This window comes from Aedes albopictus, chromosome 2 (genome assembly GCF_035046485.1).
Source record: "Aedes albopictus strain Foshan chromosome 2, AalbF5, whole genome shotgun sequence".
Classification (NCBI taxonomy): Eukaryota; Metazoa; Arthropoda; class Insecta; order Diptera; family Culicidae; genus Aedes; species Aedes albopictus.
In genome coordinates, this window is record NC_085137.1 from 209,676,714 (window position 1) to 209,700,431 (window position 23,718).

Below are 23,718 nucleotides of genomic sequence, written 5' to 3' on the forward strand. Positions count from 1 at the left end.
TCGATCAAGGTTGTGGAGACGTGGATGCGGTCCAGGAAACTGGAGCTGGCTCACCACAAGACAGAGGTGACGGTTGTTAACAACTGGAAGTCGGAGCAGCAGACGGAGATCAGTGTAGGAGAGTGCACTATCCTGTCAAAGCGCTCCGTCAAACACTTGGGCGTGATAATCGACGATAAGCTTACCTTCGGTAGCCACGTCGATTATGCCTGTAAAAGAGCCTCCACAGCTATTGCGGCACTGTCCCGGATGATGTCCAATAGCTCTGCGGTGTACGCCAGTTAGCGCAAGCTTCTGGCTAGTGTTGCTACGTCCGTACTTGGGTATGGCGGCCCGGCGTGGGGCACCGCGCAAAGTACTGAATGCTACCGACGAAAGCTGGAAAGTACTTACAGGCTTATGTGCCTGAGGGTTGCGAGCGCGTACGGTACCGTGTCACACGACGCTCTCTGCGTCATTACCGGTATGGTGCCTATCAGCATCCTTATCAGTGAGGACATGGAGTGCTTCTAAATGCGCGGCACAAGAGGCATACGCAGGACTGCCAGGATGGCCTCTATGGTCAAATGGCAGCGCGCGTGGGACAGTTCCACCAAAGGAAGGTGGACCCATAGGTTGATACCGAGGGTAGATAGTTGGATTAATAGGCGCCATGAGGAAGTTACATTCCACCTGACACAGGTCCTTTCAGGTCATGGTTGCTTCCGACAGTATCTACACCGTTTCGGGCATGCGGATTCTCCCGAATGCCCAGTGTGCAATGGTTTAGAGGAAACGGCGGAACACGTTTTGTTCGTGTGCCCGCGTTTTCGCACAATGCGTTACCGCATGCTTGCCACATGCGGGGAGGACACAACTCTGGACAATTTGGTCCAGATGATGTGTAGGGATGAGTTTGGCTGGAACGCCGTTTCAACGGCTATCACCCATATTGTCTGGGAGCTACAGAGGAGTTGGCGCGTGGACTCGGAGAGTGGCTAGTCCAGATGCAGTACAAGAGGTGGTCCAGGGTTTCGAAGTCGGCTCGGTAGGTCATACCGGTGCCCTGCGGTCGAGATCGACCCTTACAGCGATTAAGTGGCCGGGGAGAGGAAGTCCCGGTAGCGGTGCTGTCGTGGCGTCGATCTACTAGGTTGGATCCGTGCCCGCGGTTGGAAAGGGGTCTCTGGTAAGGGTCGGGGCAGGTGGAGACCCTTCTGTCAGCAACCTTCTGGTGCATCTTATAGGGCCTGGAGGGTAGTGATACCCTTGCCTTCAGCAGGTCAGATCGGGTTGCACGTGGGCATCAGTTCTTGATGTCTGCAAAGCAGTTGGGCACGGGCGGGGTTGATCCTGCCCGCTTTCCGAGGACTGGTTAAGCGTCAGCATGTTACCGTGATGGACTCTCCAAAGCGAGTCATCGATGTTCGTTGCTACGCAGCTAACCTTGAGGGTGCGATATGCACTAGCCCCTCTCTGGAGCAATACCTTCTTGGTGGTTCCGGAGAAACGTAGGGTATAGCGACCATAGGGATGTGTTTGGTGGGTAGGGGAGAGAGTAGTCCTGGCTTTTACTTTTGTTGTAGAAGACGGCCTCAGCCCCACACTCACTTAGACTACAAGAATGCTACACGTACAGAAACCCCGTTAAATGGTGTTAGGTTATTGAGCCAAAGGTCAATTGGTAGAATGAGCAATAGACCTACAAGTAATCAAGTTATCTTTCAAACACAGGTTGTTCTTTCAAGCTGCTTATATTGCCAACTTTATCAGAGATTTTTTTCAGCGGTCCCGATCCAGAACCAAATAAATTCGACGGATGGATGGTAAAGCTTAGAAAGCGTTCAAATCGACAAGAAAAAATTATAGCGGAGTATAGAAGAAGAATGTGATGTTGAGTTGTAATTTTAATATACATGGTGTTAGGTTCGTGAGTGCAAACCTTTTCAAGGGTGACAGAGGACTATAAATGATGAAAAATATTGTTCTACGCAAATGGTCAAATCTCAATCGTTACGTAGTTATTGAACTTTCCATGTTTTTGATTATTATTGCCTTAACTGGCTATAACTTTAAAATGGTCCAACTTATCACAGTTTTTTACCCTTATTCGAAAGATTATTGAATTTTCTATCAAATGGCATCTTTGAATCGATTGGTTTAGTTAAATAACTAAGTTTTCTTGAGCAAAAGAGCTATAAATAGTGTGTTTTAATTTGTTTATGTCAATTATATTTGAAACATGCGTTATAAATTAAAATTCTTTCTTTGGCAAAGTTGTGGCCTCTGTTTCACTCTATAATTCGTTCTTCGACGCCAAACTTCTATATCTTATCGTTTTCTTGCAATTTTGATTTAAATGTGCGGCACAGTGCGCAAAAAAGTGCATACCATGACAGTTGCAAATTTATGATCTGAAATGCAATGTGTAAGTCAAAATTGCAAGAAAACGATAAGAGATAGAAGTTTAATGTCAGAGAACGAATTGTAAAATAAAACAGTGGCCACAACTTTGCCAAAGAAAGAATTTTAAACTATTACGCATTTTTCAAAGATAATATTGACAAAAACAAAATAAAACACACTACTTTTGAGCTATTTGCTCTAGAAAACTTTTTTTTTTTCTCTGTTCGGAACATAAACCACTGCGACCAATATTTGATCTATTGTGGTATATCCCGTGTCATTTGTACAGTGCATGTCGTATTACTTTATCACCATTGAAGTTATAAAGTATTCGGTTTTATTACAGTAGTCATTTTCAACTTGATCGCAAGGGAGGATTCTGATTGATAGGTTCCGCTTTGAACACGCTCCTTTTTCAGTCAAAATCGGATCCCCTAACGATAAAGTCAAGAAATGATACCGATATTGACCATGCATCGGAACCCTAGTCCTTACTGTTTCAAACTAGTGAACACCGAATAAAAGATTAGGAATACTAATCCATTTGTCCCTGTTTCAAGGTCTATCTCGGCCACACCTAAAACCGAGACCTATCACTTTCAACAAGGTGTAAAATGTAATAAGGACCAAAGTGTTTTCCTTTGATTACTAAGTTATGCTGTTCTACTAGTTGGAAGCAGTTAGGACTAGGGTTCGGTTTGGTAGATCTTTCACCGCAACGCAACCCATAAAGGCGACCTACCCACGCTACGGGCTCCGTTAAAGATCGAGCATATTTTAAACCTCCTCAACCATTCATCCCTCAGCATGGGTCGCCTGACACCTTGGATTGGGGTTACCTGTTTGGTGGACTTTTACCCCCGGAACAGGTGGTCCGTAGTGCTATTCTAAGCCGGCAGCTACACGGCTCTAGAAAACTTAGTTATTTAACTAAACTAATCGGTTCAAAAAAAAAAAAAACCATTTGATGGAAAATTCAATAATCATTCGAATAAGGGTAAAAAAAACTGTAATAAGTTTGACAATTTTCAAGTTATAGCCAGTTAAGGCAATATGAGTCAAAAACATGGGAAGTTCAATAATTACGTAACGGTTGAGATTTGACCATATGCGTAGAACAATTTTTTCACCATTTATGGTCCTCTATCACCCTTTAAAAAGTTTGCACTCAGGAACCTAACACCCTGTATGTATTTCATTTGGCACGAATTCCCCAGGGGTGCAAAGTGTCGATAATAAAGCAGAAAAAAAAATGTCAAAAAATTCACGTGAGAATTGATTAAAGATTTCAAATTTTACACAGGTCAATTAAAATTTTTACAACGCGTGAGTGACAATTTAGCGGAACTGTCTGTCAAGTGCTGTCAACCGATTTTAGCAACATCAAATCCGCTAAAAACTAGTTAGAACTGTTTCCCAAATTTAGTTCTGACCTACTTTTTCAGGCTTCACTAGCCTTTCCTATTGCGTGCCTATCATCCGTTGCGAAAGCGAAAACAATTTCCAATTCATACATTCCGGCATCCATCAGAGCAATGCCACCAAAAAAAAGCCCGGCGAGTGGCAATCGTAAACTCATCAACCATTTCCACGTTCCAATACCTATACCTACTCAGCAGCCTAGCATTCCCCACGTGGTGGTGCGGTGCAAACATACTCCTGTTCAAATACCACCAGTCAGTGTGTTAGGAGGAGGAACTTGGTGTGATCAGTGTGTGGTGCTAGCAGCAAACGTCGACACCGACGACGACGACGACGGTGATGACGGCTCGTCGATGTTACACTTTTGTTCACGTGACAGTTTTTTTTTTTGTTTCGGGTCGTTTTGCTCGCACAACTCCAATCAGTTCCCGCGAAAGAAGCACACGAATTTTCCATCAATCCATCTATTTGACGAATGCCCCGTAATTTCCCATCACCTACTTCGCCGTCTCCGTGGTCGTCATCGGCAGCAGCACACCACATCGCGCCCCAATTGATGGGTTTCTTCCCAGAAGGGAGTCATCCGTGAATTCGTGGTGATAGCGCAACATAACCTCTGACTACTGTCACGCTAAATAGTTTTAACAGACGTATGTGACCTCCGGTGAATCGCTTGTACGCAGATCGTAAGCAATTTCTTGGCCCATCTCGATGCGTGGAAAATTCAGGCAAGGAATCGCTCAAGAAATGGGCAAGCTTTGCATTTTTCTTGACCCCAAATCAAATGGAGCTTTCTGTGGTCAAGAAAAAAAAATCCACTGAATTCAAATTACTTGAGTGATTCCGATTGAGGTATATCATTAGAAACATATTTTATAAACTGATCTCCCTGGTCACAACTAAGTATTTTTCTATTAATTTACGATAACTTATTGATCCTCTGTTTATCACATTATTGTAATATTACTGGGTCAATGTATTGTACTGTTTTAATAGTTAACCCATAATTGTGCTTATTATCCTACTGTGGGGTTTCATGTTAAACATTTAAAATTATTTTATAATTACTATCAACACATCTAGCCATTTTTTTTTCAATTTAAGCTAGAGTCTAGCTAGATCATATTTTGAATAGTGATTTCTAGCGTGTACTATAACTTCGGCGTACTGTGCGTTGAAATGTAGTACAATACCTCGAAAGGTGGAAAAGGTGATGGGGGGACATGCGAATGCTACGTATGTAGGTTTATTTTTTTATATATATGAAGCTTCGTAGATTGATCAAATCTGTATCGGTTCGGGGAGGATTGGAAATTAGGGTGCCATTCGAAAAAAAAAGTTGGGCCAGTTTCGCAGAACGTTTAGAGCAAGTGCTGGATTTCAAAACCTATGTGATTGTGCTAAGCAATCCCTTGAGTATTTTATTTTAAGTTATGTTCCTTTTCTGTAACACCAATTTAAATATAGTTATTTATGTTGGATAAATACGAAGAGTGCTGAAAAAGTCGAGTTTTGCAACGAGTTCCATACAAAATTTTATGCAATGATTTTTTTAATAATGCACCTCTTTTGAGTTGCACAATGTTCATAATGAAACTCAAATGAGTTGCATTATGAACATTATGCAACTATTTTTAATTATGCAATTCATTTCAGTTGCATTATGAATCGGTACGGAAAAGTTGGCCATTATGATACTGAAATGAGTAGTATAAAATAAAAATTATGACACTGAATTGCATAAAATACTTTTATGCAATTCAGTATTATAATCTATATTTTATTAAACTCTTTTTGGTATCATAAAAGCCAACTTTTCTGAGCTGGTTCATAATGCAACTGGAATGAGTTGCATTATGAAACATATTTACAAAATGTTCATAATGCAACTAATTTCAGTTACTTCATGAACATAATGCAACTCAAATGAATCATTGCATAAAATTTTGTTGCACTCGTTGCAAAACTCGAATTTTCAGCACTCTTCGTATTTATTCAACTCGGCAAACTTCGTTGGATAAATGTACGACACGTGCTGAAAAAATCAACATTTTGCAACTCGTTACATAAATAACTTTTAGATGTTTGCTGAAATTTCTAACTTAAATCTTTTTTTTTGTCTCGTTTCAGGTATTGAACCGAGGAATCACATACGGGTCAAATCGCTGCTGGTATTTAACTACGGAGCAGTGTCCTGTTAATTAATACATAGCTACGTGAGACGATTGTACGACATTTCTCCGAAAACCAGTTCCCCGAATGAAGTTTCCCCGAAAGTTTTTTTCCCCGAAAAACGACTCCCCGAACGAACCGTTTCCCCGAAATATTTATAAACCTGTTTTTAGTATTGGTTTCTGATGACTTTCATGATTAATTGAAAATGACATGGTACTCAACTAAGAACACGCTCATCATAATTTTCCCTTCTTTTATTCATAGGTTGTTCTTTCTATTTATTTTTCAATATTCAATCGATGAAAACACCCTTTAAACGCATAATACCTTCAAAACGAGTCATCAAGATTGTGGTAGTAATCTGCTCAAGTTCTTTGTCATTGTAAAACACATGATCCAGATAACTTAAACTTTAAGTCTTAAATTATTCTTGCTTGCAAAAGAAGTCTATGAGCATAGAGAAGTCAGTGAAACTCAATTTGATTGACAAATAGATTTGAAGCTAAGCACTCTTCAGATTTTGTTTTGTAAATGAATGGAGCAATCATGACCGAAGTAGCATTTGAAGTTGACATTTCTGCAGAACATATTAGTAGTTAGGCTGCCGACAATATTTTGAAAGAACAGCATATGATGGAAGAAGGGATAATCTTTGATGAGGATTTCTACTATAACGACTATAGATACATGTACTAGAACAGTTGGCCACAAAGCCAAAAAATAAAACAAATATATCAGCAGTCAAATAACTGATGATTAATTGAGCAGCTCAACTTGAAAGAACAGCCTATGTTTGAAAAAAAGGAAAATTTAATTAAATGAAAGGTTATAAATTGAGCCAAAAAGACGGTGCTGGATCATAAGACAGAAGTATGTCAGGCCGAAGTACGTTAGGCCGCAGTCCGGTTGAGTTGAAAGCCATGAAAAAAAAAACCCAGTTTGATAATATATAAAACCCATCATTCAAAAGAATAGCTGACTTCTCAAAGAAGGTAAATCTGTCATGAGACTTCAGTGGTTTAATAAATTACTATCGTCAATAGGCTATGCAATATCACAACTAAAAACAACTGCGTATTATAAAAAGAAGCGAAATTTTCAGTTGGAATGTAAGCAGAGTGATCAATTAATGATCAGTACTTCAGTAGCAGTATAACATCAACACCAAGAAATCATCTGAGAAAAGGGAAAAGAATATTTTAAAATCATGGAAGTATCCATAGATTGATCTAGATTCAAGTAATGTAAAAAACTCAAGGGAATCAAACATATTCTAGGAATTCGAAATCAACATCGTTAACATCGTAAATGAAGAAAATTAGGAAGACGGCCTACTGACCCGTTCGACCATATGAACTTCAGCTTAGCAACTCATTCGGTTTAACGTACTTCGGTCTGACGTACTTTGGCTAAGCGTACTTCGTCCTAAAGACCGGATCCCCCTAGTTGTGCATTGGATCAATGTTAAATGGCATATACAATAATCTTTTCGGGGAAACGGTACATTCGGGGAAACATTTTTCGGGGAAATAGTACATTCGGGGAAAAAGCTTTCGGGGAAACTTTATTCGGGGACCTGGTTTTCGGAGAAATGTCATACAATCCGTGAGACCAATGCCCTTTTGGTCTCCATTTTCTTATTATCTTCAATCCGTTCCAAACATTAATAGTTTTTTATGTAACGAGTTGCAAAATGATGATTTTTACAGCACGAGTCGTACATTTATCCAACGAGGCTTGCCGAGTTGGATAAATATGACGACTGCTGTAAAAATCGAGTTTTGCAACGAGTTGCATACGACATTTTTTGCAATGAGAAAAAAAATCGCTTTAATATGACCATTTCCATCAGTATCATCATGCTTCCTGGTGGTTGAACGGGATCACCCACGTGTTCCATCAAGCTAGACGCAAAACTTGATTCAAGCAAGCTGTGCTATAACCGTCACAATTTTTCAAGCTCTTGATGTGTAAACACAGGTAGTTGCCCATACAATTGCAACAGAAATGAGTTGCATTATGAATCATAATGCAACTGCTTTTCATAGTGAGGAAAAGTAGGCCGTAGTGACACTAAAACGATAAGTATAAAATTCAATATTATAGTGCCAAGTTGCAAAAAAAAAAACTTTCATCACAGCAAAAGCTCAATTTACGCATAACTTACTTGCGCCAATATCAATAACACCCCCCCCCCCCACTCTTCCACGTTTACACACCAATTTCCAAACAACGCTCCTTATACGTAAATTGGGGTTCTAGCTTCTAGGTATTCGGGAACAACTATCATGTGTCGATACATATACACTCCCGTTCAAAAGTTTGGGGTCACCCCCTCAAAAACATGTCATTTTTTTTGGCCCATATCTCCCCCAATTTGCGTCCGATTTCAAAACCCTAGGTTTCATTCAAAAGATAATAAGTCAAAGAAACTTTGAACATGATTTAAAAGAAACTTTTTCAAAAAAATTTGTATGTAAACTTATCCCAAAATTGGCAAATTTTCTAAAAAATTAATATAAACTTACGGCAGTGTCGCTGGAAGTTGGGTCGACCAAATTTTAAGATGAGAGCGGTAATATGACCCATTTTCTATTAGCTTTCAACTGCTTTTTACAGAACTTAGCTAAAAAATCTGGATAAAAAGTTATTAAGTAAATTAATCCTTGATGTCATCGACCAAAAATTTGAAGTCACCCCTCAATATGATGTATCGGCCAAAACTTTGGGGCCACTTTCGTAAAACATGGAAAAGTGATTTGGTGATATCTTCGTCATCTATAGTTCAATTTTAATTATTTTTGGCTCATTTCAAAGATAATTATCTAAATTTACGTTTGATGTCTTTAACTTAACGTACCTATTTAACGATTTTTGTATATAAAAATGTTATGTAAAGTTATCACATTTTACCACGCTTCAAAAAATGAGGCAACTTTACGTTAAGTTTTAGTATATAAATTTCAACAAATATGTGTGGTTCAATGTCTATGCAGTAAGTATCATTCATTTTGTTTCAAATAAGCCAAGAAGAATTAAAATTGAATGAAAGATAACAAAGATATCAACAAATCAGTTGTCCATGTTTAACGATAGTGACCCCAAACTTTTGGCCGATACATCATATTGAGGGGTGACCCCAAACTTTTGGACGATGACATTAAGGATTAATTTACTTAATAACTTTTTTTCTAGATTTTTTAGCTAAGTTCTGTAAAAAGCAGTTGAAAGCTAATAGAAAATGGGTCATATTACCGCTCTTATCTTAAAATTTGGTCGATCCAACTTTCAGCGACACTGCCGTAAGTTTAAATTCATTTTTTAGAAAATTTGGCAACTTTGGGTTAAGTTTACATACAAAATTTTTTGAAAAAAATCTTTTAAATCATGTTCAAAGTTTCTTTGACTTATTATCTTTTGAATGAAACCTAGGGTTTTGAAATCGGACGCAAATTGGCGGAGATATGGGCCTAAAAAAATGACATGTTTTTGAGGGGGTGATCCCAAACTTTTGAACGGGAGTGTAAATACTCAGAGTCATGCTGAATTACATGACATATAATGGAAGTTTACAAGATATTTCATGACTTTTACATGATATGTCATGTTAACTTCTGTGATATCCCACGCTGCATGTGCATCATATGTCACAGAATTTTACACTCTTTTTTCGATCTGTACAGAGAAAACTGTTGTGATGTACGAGCGGGACTATGGCACGAAGATGCGGAACCTACTATCCGATGGAACAACGTACAAACGGCTGACACAGAATCCAACACATCGATACCATAAACAAAATAACAACATGGTAGATCGACTTGCAAATCTCTCGCTTATCGATGATCGAACAGCCAGCCAACTTCGAAGCAGATCGCCGGTATGCCCGCGGATATACGGATTGCCAAAGGCTCATAAGGAAAGCCTTTCTCTTCGGCCGGTGGTACCAAACATCGGACCTCCGTCATATATGCTGTCCAAATTCGTCGGCCGAATCATCCAAACATCTGTTCACAGTACGTACTAGCGTTGGGCAATTTGGAATCGATGTTCGCAACATCGATGTTTTTGTTCCGATTAATCGATTTTTTAAATCGATGTTGAAGTCCCAGGAAATCGACCGAATCGATTTTTTACATTCGATTTTTCTTTCGATTCAAAAATATTTTTTTAAGAATGCACTGTAGAGTTTAAACATTTAAAAATGTACATAAAATCGAGGTAAAATGTACATAAAATCGAAGATCTATATAATCTAAGGTTTACTAAATCGAGGCATACCTGTATATCTCAGGTTTCTTGGGCAATCCCTCCCATGAGTGTAAGTAAATCTTTTTCAGGATTCTGGATGAATTCCTCGTATGATCTAGACCTAGAGAGTCCCTTCCAGGGCTCTAGTGCATCCTTCTCGTTCTCAGGATTCTAGGTCAGTCCATCCCTGGATTTCGAACATTATTTGAATCCCTATCAGGCTTCTAGATGAACTTCTCTTAAAATGTGGAGGATACCTCTCAGGGTTCTGGGGCAATCTCTTTCAGGATTCTAATGGGATGTCTTTCATTACTTCAGGAGAAATTCACTCAGGATTGTAGCAGAATCCCTCTCAGGATTCTGAAAGAATCCACCAGGGAGTTGTGGGGATATCCGTCTAAGCATTCAGGAGAATCCCGGGGAAAATCTTCTCTCAGGAGTCTGAGGCAATCCGTCACAGCATCCAGGGAGAATCCATTTCGGGAATCTGAAGAAATTCCTCAGGATACTGGAAGGATTCCTCTAAACATTCTGAGAGAATCCACCTCAGAAAACTGGAATAATTTATCCCAGGATTGTAGGGAAATCCTTTAGAATTCAGGGAGAATTCCAATTGGAAGAGCCTTTTTATCTTTTCTGGGATAAGGGCTCTCAGAATGCTGGTGTGATAATTATCAGCATTTTAAAGGAATCTCTCAGAGAATTTTAGATGAATTCTTTAGAAAGAGTCCTTTTAAAAGTTTTGGATGATTTTTTCTCAACAGTATTGTATAAGAATATCTATCAGAATTCTAGGGATTCTTTGGATTTTAAGGGAATTCATTTCAGGATTTTTGGGTATTTCTTACCAGGGTTGCCTACCAAGGGGGAAATCCCTTTCAGTATTCAAAGAAGTTTCTGGATGATCTGGGTTGATTCCTCTTAGGTTTATAGAAGACCCTCAATTAGGATCCCACTCAGAATTCTGAGAAAATCTTTCTCAGTATTCTCAGAACTCCTCTGAGACTTCTTGGAGAATCATACTAAACATTCTCAGAATTGTGGCGAAATTCCTCTCAGAATGCTGGGGAAATATTTCTTAGGATTCTAGGGAAATCCCACACAGGATTCTAGTGGTATCCTTCTCAGGATTCTGCGTTAGACTCTTTTAAGATTCTGGAGGAATATCACTAAATATTCTGCGGGTACTCTTCCCAAGATTCTCTGAAAATTAGGCTTTTTCGGGTAATCCCCGTCAGGATTCTGTGGAAATTTCTCTCCAGATTCTGGGAAATTTGTCTCATGATTCTGGAGAAATCCTTGAGATTCTGGGGCTATATTTTTCAAGATTCTAGGGCACTATTTTCAGAATTATTAATTATTGATGAATATCTCACGAGATTCTGGGCAGAATTCTCTAGACAAATTTGGATTTTGGAGAATCCCTCGCATATATTTTGTGATTCCTCTTAGGATTCAGATGAAATCCTTCTCAGAATTCTACGAGAATCTCAGTGAAATTATGTTTTCTGCGTTCTGGAGCAGTTGCTCCCAGAAATGAATTTCAGGATTTTGGGAGAGCCCCTCTTAGTAATCATAGAAAATCCCTGACAAGATTACGGGAAGATTCTCTTCAGATTCTGGTGTTACAATTTAAAGTTTTGTAGAGGAATCACTCTCAGATTTCTGGGACAATCCTCCCAATTTCAGGAGTTTAGGGAAGTCCTTTCAAAGATTTTGGGGAATGTCTTTCAGGAATCTGCGCTGTTTTTTTTCGGTATTATGTGGGAATTCCTTTCTAGAAGTTTTTTTAATCTCTTCAGGAAGAATTCTTATCAGATTTCTAGAAAAATCCTTCTTAAGTTTCCAGATATATTTCTCCTTAGAATCTTAAAGAACCACTCTTAAGATCTCTCTCAGGATTCTGGAGGAATCACTCGTAGAGTTCTGGGGAATACCTTTCGGGATTCTGGCAGAATTATTCTCAGCATTCTAAAGAACTCAGAATTTTAGGGGAATTTCGGGAGAAAACTTAAAAGGATTCTGGAGGAATTCTTCTCAGGGACTCGTATCTCCCAGAATTTTGGGATTGTCTATCATAGGTTTCTTTGGCAATCACGCCCAGTATTTTGAGGGAACCTTTCTCAAGATTCTGGAGCAATCTTTTAAGTTTCTTGGGGAATTTATCTTAGTATTCCGAAAATCTTTTGTGAGAATCTCTCACAAAATTAGTATTCTAGATGAATTTATCTCAAAAAATGTGGAAGAACCACTCTTGGAATTCCTTACAGTGTTTTGGGAGAATTCATCTTAGGATTCTGGTAATCCTTCTTAGGATTCTGGAACATTTTGGGGGAATCCCAAAGGAAAGCATTTTTTAGGATTCTGAGATAAGTTATTCTCTCGGGTTTCTGAGGCAATCCGCCTCATAGATATGGAGTAATCTCTCTCAGGATTCTAAGAAAATCCTAAATTCAGAGAGAATTCCTACCAAAATACTGGAAAAGTCTTGTTTTCTTTTCTAGCTAATGTCGCTCAGGATTCTGGTGTAACCATTTTCAGCATTCTGAAGCCATCTCTCTCATAATTGTAGAGGAACTCCTTTCCGAATTCTGGAGGAGTCTCTTTGAAGATTCTGTGGGAATTTTTCTCAGTACAATATGGGAATACTTCTCAGGATCTCAGGATTTTTTTTTTCGATTTAAAAATATTAAATCTATTTTTTTGTCTCAACGTTTAATCCATTTTTGAATCAGTGTTGCGAAATGTTCAGTGCAATCTCAAATTTGGATAATGAATTTAATTCGGAAAATAAAACATATCAGGAACTTCAATTAATATTTCAATTGTAATTGTAATATTTCGACACCGATTCATGTTGCTATAGGTGAATCCAAATGGTCCCCCATTGTAGAGGCGCTGAGTGAGATAAGGAGAAAATCGTTTGTTTACATAAAAAGGTCAATTTTTTGTCGTCAAATTTTACTCATTTTTTGCTCTAGAAGTTGCTATTTTCCATTTGCAATGGCTTCCATTATCATCATTCTTGATGCCCGAGCCGACAGACATCGGATTGGCCAGCTAACAAAAAATCCGGAAGATCACCCTCCGGAGGCATAGCAAGAGCTCCTCAAATTATTCACATAAATTGTTCGTAAGTACCTACCGGATCTAAGCGCATCTGAGAATCAAATTTTCTTTCCGAAAAGTGCTCGTTTGTTTCTCTACGATGCGGAATTCGATATGAAAAAGTGAAAAAAGTGCAGTTTGCCTATGCTGCGCAATGGCAAATTTTGGCGGAGCCCCTCTTTTCATAGGTTTCTCATTCCTGCCACCAGATGCGGAGGGATCGTTAGCTTCCGTTGAAGTTGCCTATAGAAACAAAAAGAATAATTATTTTGTTTGTTTTGATCAAGTTATTAGCGATAAAGAGAGTCGACGAAGAGAAATCGACCAAGTCAGTTAGACCCATATGAAAAGTCATTGTCGATTTTATAATAGCGAATCGATTTCAAAACATTGATTCAATGCAATCGATTAAATCGGTGAATCGATTTTGCTGATCCGATTCGAATCGATTCACAAAAATCGATGTCTCAGCCAGATTTGCCAATGCTATATGGAACCCCTTTTAAAACCCCTCTGGAATCTTCTGAAAACCCCAGACACTTCCGAAGAACCCCTGAATTGCCTTGGAGACCCCCGGGGTCTCTGCTAAAACCCCCTGAAACGCCTCATAGACCGGCTGAAACGCCCCTGCGTCCCCTGGAACTCCCTGATAGCCCCTAAAATGACACTAAGACCCCCTGCAATACTCCTAAGACCCCTGAGAAATTCGGCTTGCACTTAGCGTGGGGCTTCTTAAACAATTATGAACAAAGTTAACTACTTTATAATGATTGGATTACAACAAGTGGACATGGACATCTAGCTATGTGCTGCTGCAGTTATTTTCTGGTTTTGATGATGGTAGCCTTTCTGTGAAGGGATACGTTGATTGGCGTGCAGTTTTTTACGCCGCCGCTGCCGCCGATTGCCACGCCGAAGCTTCCAGGATCGGCTTCAAACAACAAAACCATAAACGTTTTCCACCAGTGCGTGGGTGAAACACTCCTTTACCAGTCCCCGTTCAAAAAATATCCTCTTCTTTTTTTTCTTTATGGCTCTACGTCCCCACTGGGACTTGGCCTGCCTCGCTTCAACTTAGTGTTCTTTGAGCACTTCCACAGTTATTAATTGAAAGGCATTCTTTGCCTGCCATTGCATGAATTTGTATATATTGTGAGGCAAGTACAATGATACACTATGCCCAGGGAGTCGAGAAGATTTTCCCGACCGGAACGGGAATCGAACTCGACGTCTCCGGATTGGCGATCCATAGCCTTAACCACTAGGCTAACTGGAGACCCAAAAAACATAGTTGATTCTTGATAACTTGGGGAGCCGCACGCCTATTCACACCGCCTATTCGGGACCCTCTGAGAACCCCTGAAACAACATGAGACCTCCTGAAAGTCTCGTAAAATAATTTCATTTCATTCTCACACTTCCGATTCTTGAGAAATTCGCATGTCCATAAATTGAAAACGAATGATATTTGCAACACATCTGTATTGCAGATAGTCCTTCTCGAGATGACCAATTCGAAAAACACGATCACTTCTTCCTAGCACTTTTGGTTCTTGTGAAGTTCTTGAGGCACGTGAACTTAGATTGGAAACCATTGACTTTTGCAAAACAACTATATTATAATCATTTCCATCTTGGCACCAAACAAAACTAAGCTTTCATTTGGTGGATGACTTAGCGATGTTTTATTATTTTGTCACAGACATTGTGACCACTATTGCTTCATGAGAAAATCTTCTGGGCCGTGACCCCAAATTGGGAACCACTGGACTTTGTTATACAACTACATTGTGATAAGCACTCTCTGAAGTGCAGAATCCGAAAACCCTTTTCACTTCATCCTGACCTCTTCGATTCTTGGGAAATTCGCTTGGCCCTTAGCCATAGGTTGGGAACCACTGAACTGAGCAAAACTGCCAAATTATTGAGTGTAACTAAATAACGTATAACCTTTTGGCAGCGTACACACTCAAAACAGATTTGCGGGCTCGGCAAAAACGCGCACAGCCGTCTGCTCAGTAAAACTATCAGCTGATATCCCAGCAAAAAGTGACATTTGTTAGCTGACTCTCAGCAAAAAGATTGCCGAAGCTCAGCAATGAACTGTCAAAATTGCTGAGATCTCAGCAAAATTGTTGTTTGCTGATTACTCGGCTGTGCAAATCTCGGCAAAGTAATGGAAAAATGCTGATATCCCGGCAATCTGAATTAAGTGTGTAGAAACTTTGTAATTTCGTGTATCTTTGTAACGCTCCCCAGATTTATGCATTAATTCCCAAACAGTATTCCCACAACCCAAGAAAATCGATACGCTGGGACCTTTATATCCCGAGCAGGAATGAATAACTGACACATAACTGGAGAATACCAAAGTAGGGTATCATACCAAGACAAGGTATTGGTTGGTTATCCAGGTATAGAAAATAACTTATTTTGGTATTTTGTAGGTATTGATACAATACCTCAATGAGGTGTTGAGGATTGCTTGAGGTATTATTCAATTATGGAAAAATCGCTATTTGTGCGGGAAAATCGCCGATTATTATTTAGATCTTGCCATACCTGATGTCATTATTCACGCGTTATGCACAGAATACACATCAGTTATTATTTTAGGTATTTTACCTCTTATGCAGGGCTACTTTATACCTCATTCAGCTTGTAGGTATTCGATTTTCCATACCTGAGTTAGTTATTCTTCAGCTATTTTCTCCTGCTCGGGATGCCGGTTACTCAGGTTATTGAAAACTCAGGTTTTCGGTTACTCAGGTATTGAAAACAGCTTATTTTGGTATTTGATGAAGAAACTTAGTTCGTGAGAATAGGTCTTGCTCTTGGGCATTTGAGACCGCACCAAGGGTTTTCCAGGAAATGTTGAATTTTTTATCATAGCTAGATACCTACTGAACGTATCTGATCGTTTTCCAAAAATCAAGTCAATCGGTTAAACATTGATTAAGTTATAGCAGAAAGTACCCAAAATAGGTCCCCCTGCCCAAATGGTCCCAGACCCTACTTAGAAAGATAGTGACTTCGGTAAAATTACAAGGCTGACTCCGGGAACCATATTTGATTTGTTGACTGTAAATTAGGAGAACATTTCCTTCTCTGGATATCGTAGTTTCCATAATTAGTATATCATTACCATCCATTCTCTTGCATCCTCATGGAGCCTTTCTACATTGTTGCGTCCGATTCGGTCGAATAAAGGTACCTTTTGTTAACATTCGGATAATTATCATTCCAGTAAATGTCAAAAAATCGTCTCCTTCAGCTGAGGATTTCTAATTTACCCAATATGAATGGTATCTCAATATTTTGCGGCATTTATAACTATTTCATAAGCATAATGCACTTCTCGTTATCACATGGCAGTCGCTTCCATTGCATAGTTATCCACTCCTTCTCTTCCTTGATTGTCATTTTTGCCGTTGAGTTTCCTCGACATGATGTACAATAAGCTGAATTAGAAAAAAAAATCATCATTGTTGGTTAATGAGCATACTTGAATCCAGATGTTCACTTACACGTAGAATCCTAGTGAAATCAGCAGAAAAGCTTCGCTTAACATAAAGATGGCACCAATGAAGACCTCTTTGCTACTGAAGTACACAAGACTGTAGATTGTTGGATAAATCATGGATTCAATAGATGAAATGATCCCCATGATCGAGTTAATTTTAGCTGCAATTAAATAAATATTATCATAATTAAAGTAAAATATAATCATTACGTTGCCCTACCAATTTCGTTCTGCTCAACCAATTTGGAAACAATACTGAGAATAGCTACGACTTTGCTTCCATCGAATACATCTATTGATGTGGCTACGTAGAATAGAGTACCGATCCCTGCGGTAGCTGCGTAAGCCTAGAATCATGTTGGAATACTCATTCAACAAACGTCACACAGTTATTCGCCAAACTGCTGCTCACCATAATTGGTTTCGCTACCAAAGTGAAACAGACTGAAAATACGCAAATGAGGTGGTCCGAGACACCGAAGCGTTTACCCAGCACTCCTATTGCCAGCAAGGTCCCCAGCAGGGTAGTAAGCAGGTCATATGCATTCCACATGCCCAGATTTGTGGCCCAGTTAAACCTAACCTGTGCAATGATTTGGGATGGACTAACGTCTCCTGCTGCTCCAAAGTTCACGAAGTACACCACCAGCGTCAATATCAGTAATTTGCGGATGTTGAAGTTTCGCTTCTTCGTGAGGACTGTGATACAATCTGTCACAAGGCTCAAGTCGAAAAGCTTCCACACTTTCGGTGGTTCGTTTTGGACGGTGTCCTCTTTGGGTGTGACACCTGAATCAGCAACAGTATCCACCTTGGATGGTTCCTTCAGGACTAACAGGCCATATAAAAGTGCAATGGAATGTGTTACAGTACACAGCATACACAATTCTGCAATGATAGAAGGTGTTGAACAACTAGAAAATATTCCTTCCACAGATATCAATACTAATAAATCCAAGAGCTTTGAATATGAATCCGCTGAAGAAGTTAGCAATAATGGGAACAATGGTCATTATCACATGTGTACAAGCAAATCGAAATGTTCGCTCTGACTCGGTGGTCACCAACGTTAGGTAGCTGTAAATTCCAGTCAGCACCATTGCACCTCCTCCGCCGAGGTGGCTAATAAGCTGGTGTAGAATTCCAGTGATCTCCAGGGGGATTTCACGCATAAAGATGGCACAGACGATGAGCGCTGAAAAAAACATAGAATCAAACATTTGGAAAACAGAGCTTTGGATATTTTTTTTTTTTTGCTAGGTTTCTAGCTGCACTCTGAATAGAGTTGAGACCTCTACACTAGACCCGAAGATAGAAAAGAATACGTAATCTTTCAGAAACAGTTTGCCAGCCGTACGCGGAAAATGATATCCATTAAGACACTGTTGCAACTGACTCAGAAAGTTACGGTAGAAGATTGGAAAGTTTTCAATTGGTCAGTCAGTCAGGATTTGCCTATGTAGTGTTATGGTCACAAGGTTTGTGTTTGTCTTCTTGTTTGATTTTGTGGTATGGTTCAATATGTTTTACTTCTCGTTAAATCAGTTGTCGTATGTTTGTTTTTTTTTCATCGAATCAATCGAACCGTGTATGTTAAGATATAGTCGATCCTGTGTCAAATTGTTTTCTTGATTTCGCTAATCGTTTTCTACTTCTCTGTGTTCATCTCTTGTGTCCTTAAATTGTCATCGTTCCAAAGCCCACATAAACATGAAACTGAACTTCTGATATTTTTCTGTTGGTGTCATAATACCATCTAAAAGATAAACAAAAATACGCCAAGTTGGTCAGTTGATTGCAATAAAATTTTAAAATAATAAAGATTTCATTTCAACTTTCACCTCGCTACAAATACTATGAAAAATATTCAAATTCGTTCAATTGTCCTATCGGTCATACCTAGATAAACCATGTCATTTTCCCAAGCGTAGCCTAGAAATGTCAACCTAGTATACACAAGTAACGTTGCTCAATTAATAAAAAGCAGTCAGTTTTTGTCCAAAATGTCACGTCGAACGCATTGACGTCAAAAATGCGTTTAAGTGTTCGCACGTTAGCTTCGAATCTATCAGCACAATTAAGTGCTACAAATCTCCTTCCCACTATTAATTCTTCGGTCAATTTTAATTGCATTATTTAAAGAAAATATGACCAACTAACATTGTAAAAATTCGAAAAAAACGACTATGACATTAATAAATTACTAATCAAAATCAACCGAGAAACGTGGGAAATAGAGCCCAAACAACATTTTGAAGTCAGCTGGCTGTAAAAGGTTCCAAGACCTGTCACAAATCCTATAATACTTTTATTAGGATTTGTAACGATCATCGAAACCTTCTCAAATCCAACCGACTTGGAACTATTGCTTGGGAATAGACTCTACTAAGCCCCGGCGGTTCCTCCGTGTTTATCGAGCATGTCTGATGCATATTATGGCTGATCATCCATCTGCAGCAGCCGGTTCATGATGAACCGTTGGAGGCGCATTAAAGTGTTAAAAAGGTGATATGTTTCACTAAAGAACACTACATTACAATACAATAATCAAAATGAAACTCCTTCACTTTAATACCGTCAACCCCTGCGAACTTGGCCAGGGTACGAACTTGGCCAGGGAAAACAGAGCTTTGGATATTATACCATAATTTATGCAGTTCTGATGGTGCATTAAAATTAAATGCTAATGTGGCTCATTAACTTAATATTATATTTTGTCCCAAGCAGAGGAGAATATCAAATTAATAGCTATGAATTCACAAAACCTGTTTTTATATCTTGTTCTGTTATTATGTAATTATCAAGGCATAATTTTTCATAGCAAATTTTCAAGCTATTTATAAACATTCACTCAATTTCATTTTAATAACATGTTTTGTTGAAGTACAAGTTTTGTTATTGTTGTACTATTGACCAATTATCAACAACAGCACAACAGTAACAAGTTTTAAAATCGAAGCAACAATTCGATAATAATGACCTGTCCTTTTGTTTTGTTCCATTTTTGTATACAGTTAGGACGGACATTTCTGAGCAAATCCTCTGAAAATTCCTTAAATAATATTCGAAAAAAAAAACACTTGGAAGTTCCCTTCGATACCCTGGAGAAGTCTTCAATAGAACTCCTGGTGCAATCTTCTAAGAAATTCCAAAAGTAATTCTTCTGAGCAGTTTTAGAATTCTTGGCAAAATCTTTTGAAAAACTCCTGGTGAAATTCTCAAAGAAATTTTCAGAGACATCTTAAGATGAAATTCGGGTCAAATAATTACACGGCATTCTGAAGAAATCCTTGAAGGGATTCTGTTCATAATTCTGGAGGAATTTCTGTAGGAGTCTTTGAAAATCTGTGAATGATTTTGTAGAAGAACTCTCGGAAAAATTTCTGGGAGATTTTTTTTTACATTCTCTTAGAATGAATTAAAAACTGAATATAGTATTTTTCGATCATTTAAAGAATTGTTACTCATGTTATTGGTGGGTTTGTGAGACAAAGTGAATAATTTTATATAATAAGTCAGCCATTTCATAGAAAAACGATATAGTGCATCTCCGATTGTCGTGAAACTTGGTGGGCTTGTAGTTCTTCGGAAATAATTAGACTCGTATTTTTTTTTATTTCGTCATTAGGGTGACCAATTTTCATATAGGGTGGTCCAAAAAATCAAGGTTTTCCAAAACTAAAATTTTTCAAAAAATCGTAACTTTTGAACCATTTGACCGATTTTAAACTTCTTTTTTTTTTGTTTGAATGCAATTGAATTGCAGTTTTCAGGAAAAATACGTTAAATTAGCTAAAATGTAAAGAGTACTATAAAATATGCAAATATATTAGTTTTTTCGGGTTTTCATGGTCTCGGGACCAGAGAGGTACCCTGGTTTTATACTTTTATCAGAAAATTCAGGAAATTTGGCGTAACATATCAAAAAATGTAAGTTGTTTTGATTTTGAGATATGATTTTTTGAATATAGAGAGTCATATATTTTAGTACTAGCTACTCTAAAATTGCTTGAAAATGCAAATTCTCATAAAACTATGCATAGTTTTGCTTTTTAAAGTGTTTCCTGGTGGTTTTGGAATCCATAATATTATAAGGAATCAAAATATAATCAAAATTAAAAAAGTGTCTTGTATGGGAAAATTTGACCTTTTATTTTCAAAAAATCATATCTCAAAAACTAAAAAACATACATCTCTGATTTTTTGATATGTTACGCCAAATTTCCTGAATTTTATGTTTAAAATATAAAACCAGGGTACCTCTTTGGTCCCGAGACCATGAAAATGTGAGAAAACTTATATATTTGCATATTTTATGATACTCTTTACATTTTAGCCCCTTTAACGTATTTTTCCTGAAAACTACAATAGCTTTCAAACAAAAAAAAAGAAGTTTAAAATCGGCCAACTGGTTCAAAAGTTACGATTTTTTGAAAATTTTTAGTTTTGAAAATCATTAATTTTTTGGACCACCCTATATGAAAATTGGTAACCCTAATGACGAAATAAAAAAATACGGGTCTAATTATTTCCGAAGAACTGCAAGCCCACCAAGTTTCACGACAATCGGAGATGCACTATATCGTTTTTCTATGGAATGGCTGAAGTATCATAATTTACTTGGTTACGATTTTGATATCATAACAAATTTCACTTTCCGATCATTATTGATAACATATTAATATCAAAATTTGTTATTGAAATATTTCCAAATTCACTGTTCTTAAGTAGTTATTGAAAGTAACAGAACAAGTTCTTAAAATGGTTTTCCAAGAATATTTTTTTTTTGTTATGATATTTGTTATTTTGCCGCTTATGACAGACAAGTTAATATTTAACATAATATGTTAATCGATTCTATTATTCAGTTATTTTACCCAAATAACACAGCTCCTAATGCTGTTGTTATTCCCTTCTGCTCGGGGTGCGGCACTTTTATTAGGCAATTGATATGCAGACTGAATAACGTCATTTCAATAGATTTTTTCGTCTCAGCTTAGTTTTCTATTTCTATAGAAAATTTTAAGTTAAGTAGAACATTCTACATATTGTTGGTAAACATTTTGTTAAGTCCATTTAATGGTGCAGTACTCACCAATCAGACTGACAATGTCCGCAGCTATTGGGATTACTATGCAAGGTTTCCTTAAACCAGCTCGATCACTCCAGCTACCGGCAAACAGTAATACAACAGCTTGTATAACTCCAGCTGTAAGATCATCGTTTCAATCAATTAATTCGTTCCAGAAAACTTACGTAATTTTTGAATATACTTATTATATTTCTGTACGAATTCAGTACAAGCAACGCATCACCGGCTTCGTCTTTCGCAGAGCAAGCCACGCGGCTAAACTCTCCTTGATCCATGGTGTAATTTACTAATTCTGGAACCACGGATGATTGATTCTTATCTTTACAGGCATTGGTTCCTTCCAGCTGAGGAAAGTATTTACACACCTCTAAATCATAATCCGTCTTAGTTGCACATGCCTGAAATTAAGGATTATCAACAATCATATTCGGACTATACACAACTTCCAACGTTCATACCTTCTCCAGCTCAAAGTTCTTCAACCCCGTAAAGAGAATACCATACCCAAATAGGAAAAATATTATCACCGGCTCGATCGTAATGTTGGATATAAGTCTTTTATAATGCGCTTTTATCACTTCAATCATTTCGACTATTTAGATGCGCACACTCTGCTCTGCAACACTGCCTTACAAACTAAATGGTACAATGTAGGACCTGTTCATTCCACAACCGCGTTTCTAATGATCATTCTTCGCTATCATGCGCGGTTGACAAAATGAAGCATCGAGCGTTGAGATCGTTGGTGACCGTTCAGTTGGGTGTTCCGTTGTGTGACATATTCCGTTGTTCTTACCGCCGTGAATTGGGTCAGCGTTGATTTGCTTTTTCCACACATATTTTCGAAGCTCAATTAATGCTTTTTAGCGGCAGGGATTTGGAATCTTCTATTTTTATTGTCACACACTATCAAGCGGTCAACTTCATTGATCAGATCAATGTTGCTCCATTTTACGGTAGCTTGTAGCAAGTTGCTCCAAAAACTTGTTTGACTGTGGGGTCACAGTGAGCGAAAATTAAAAGGAGATGCGACTTCGAATTTTATTGGTGCGAAGAGACAGGAAAAGACCGGTTTAGTTTAAATGTTCTGAGGTTAGGATAGTTATACTCAATATTGAAATTTTCGTCCGTTAAAATCCCATCAAATATCTTCAACCTGCATGATTAAGTGAGATACCGGGTATGCTGAAATTCAATTTCATATCATTGTATTTATACTGCTGAACTCTTTGTTACCGTCTTCAGCCTGAGATGATCATGAATATAAATTAGACTGTCTTTTCAATATTCTGTTTGATATTCTTATTGTTGAGTCTGTTTCTCAAGCTGGTGGTCTATAATTAGTTTCACATTAATTACCTAAATCTTTATTCTATCAATAGACCATTTTTACATTCGTTTATCGTGTGGTAGATACACGGATAATATATGCCAAAGAGTTACATGGCCGCTTTAGGCACGAAATGATCATACTGGGAATACAGTTTATTGACAGTTGTTTGATTTTTTTGTTTAAATTTTTCTTTCTTTTTTTTTGTTTTTAAAAAAATCTAAAAGCGGTATCTTTCAAAACATGCGTCATTCCACATCAAGTGTACACACCGCATGTTTTCGACCATCGCGGATTTTGACCAAATTTTGTTGGGCTGTTTGTTTAAAAGAAGGAAGAAAAAATCTAACTTTGGTGCTGAACGGATCACCCCTCGGCTCGTGGCAGCACCCCTCATCTTTGCGAGAAAAATCCAAGTTTTCTGTTCTTAAT

At 38.1% G+C, this 23,718-nt stretch overlaps 1 protein-coding gene across 1 annotated transcript; it reads right to left on the bottom strand.

Moving 5' to 3' along the window:
- Nucleotides 1-16,169: 16,169 nt before the first annotated feature.
- LOC109622028 (proton-coupled folate transporter) lies at nucleotides 16,170-22,742 on the bottom strand. Its single transcript, XM_020076221.3, has 8 exons — nucleotides 22,415-22,742; nucleotides 22,138-22,354; nucleotides 21,960-22,073; nucleotides 17,811-18,059; nucleotides 17,277-17,752; nucleotides 17,085-17,211; nucleotides 16,869-17,025; nucleotides 16,170-16,802 (listed from the first exon to the last, which is right to left on the bottom strand). Exons 1-8 carry the CDS (start codon nucleotides 22,541-22,543, stop codon nucleotides 16,706-16,708), a joined length of 1,566 nt encoding a protein of 521 aa, XP_019931780.2. The 5' UTR covers nucleotides 22,544-22,742; the 3' UTR covers nucleotides 16,170-16,705.
- Nucleotides 22,743-23,718: the final 976 nt, after the last annotated feature.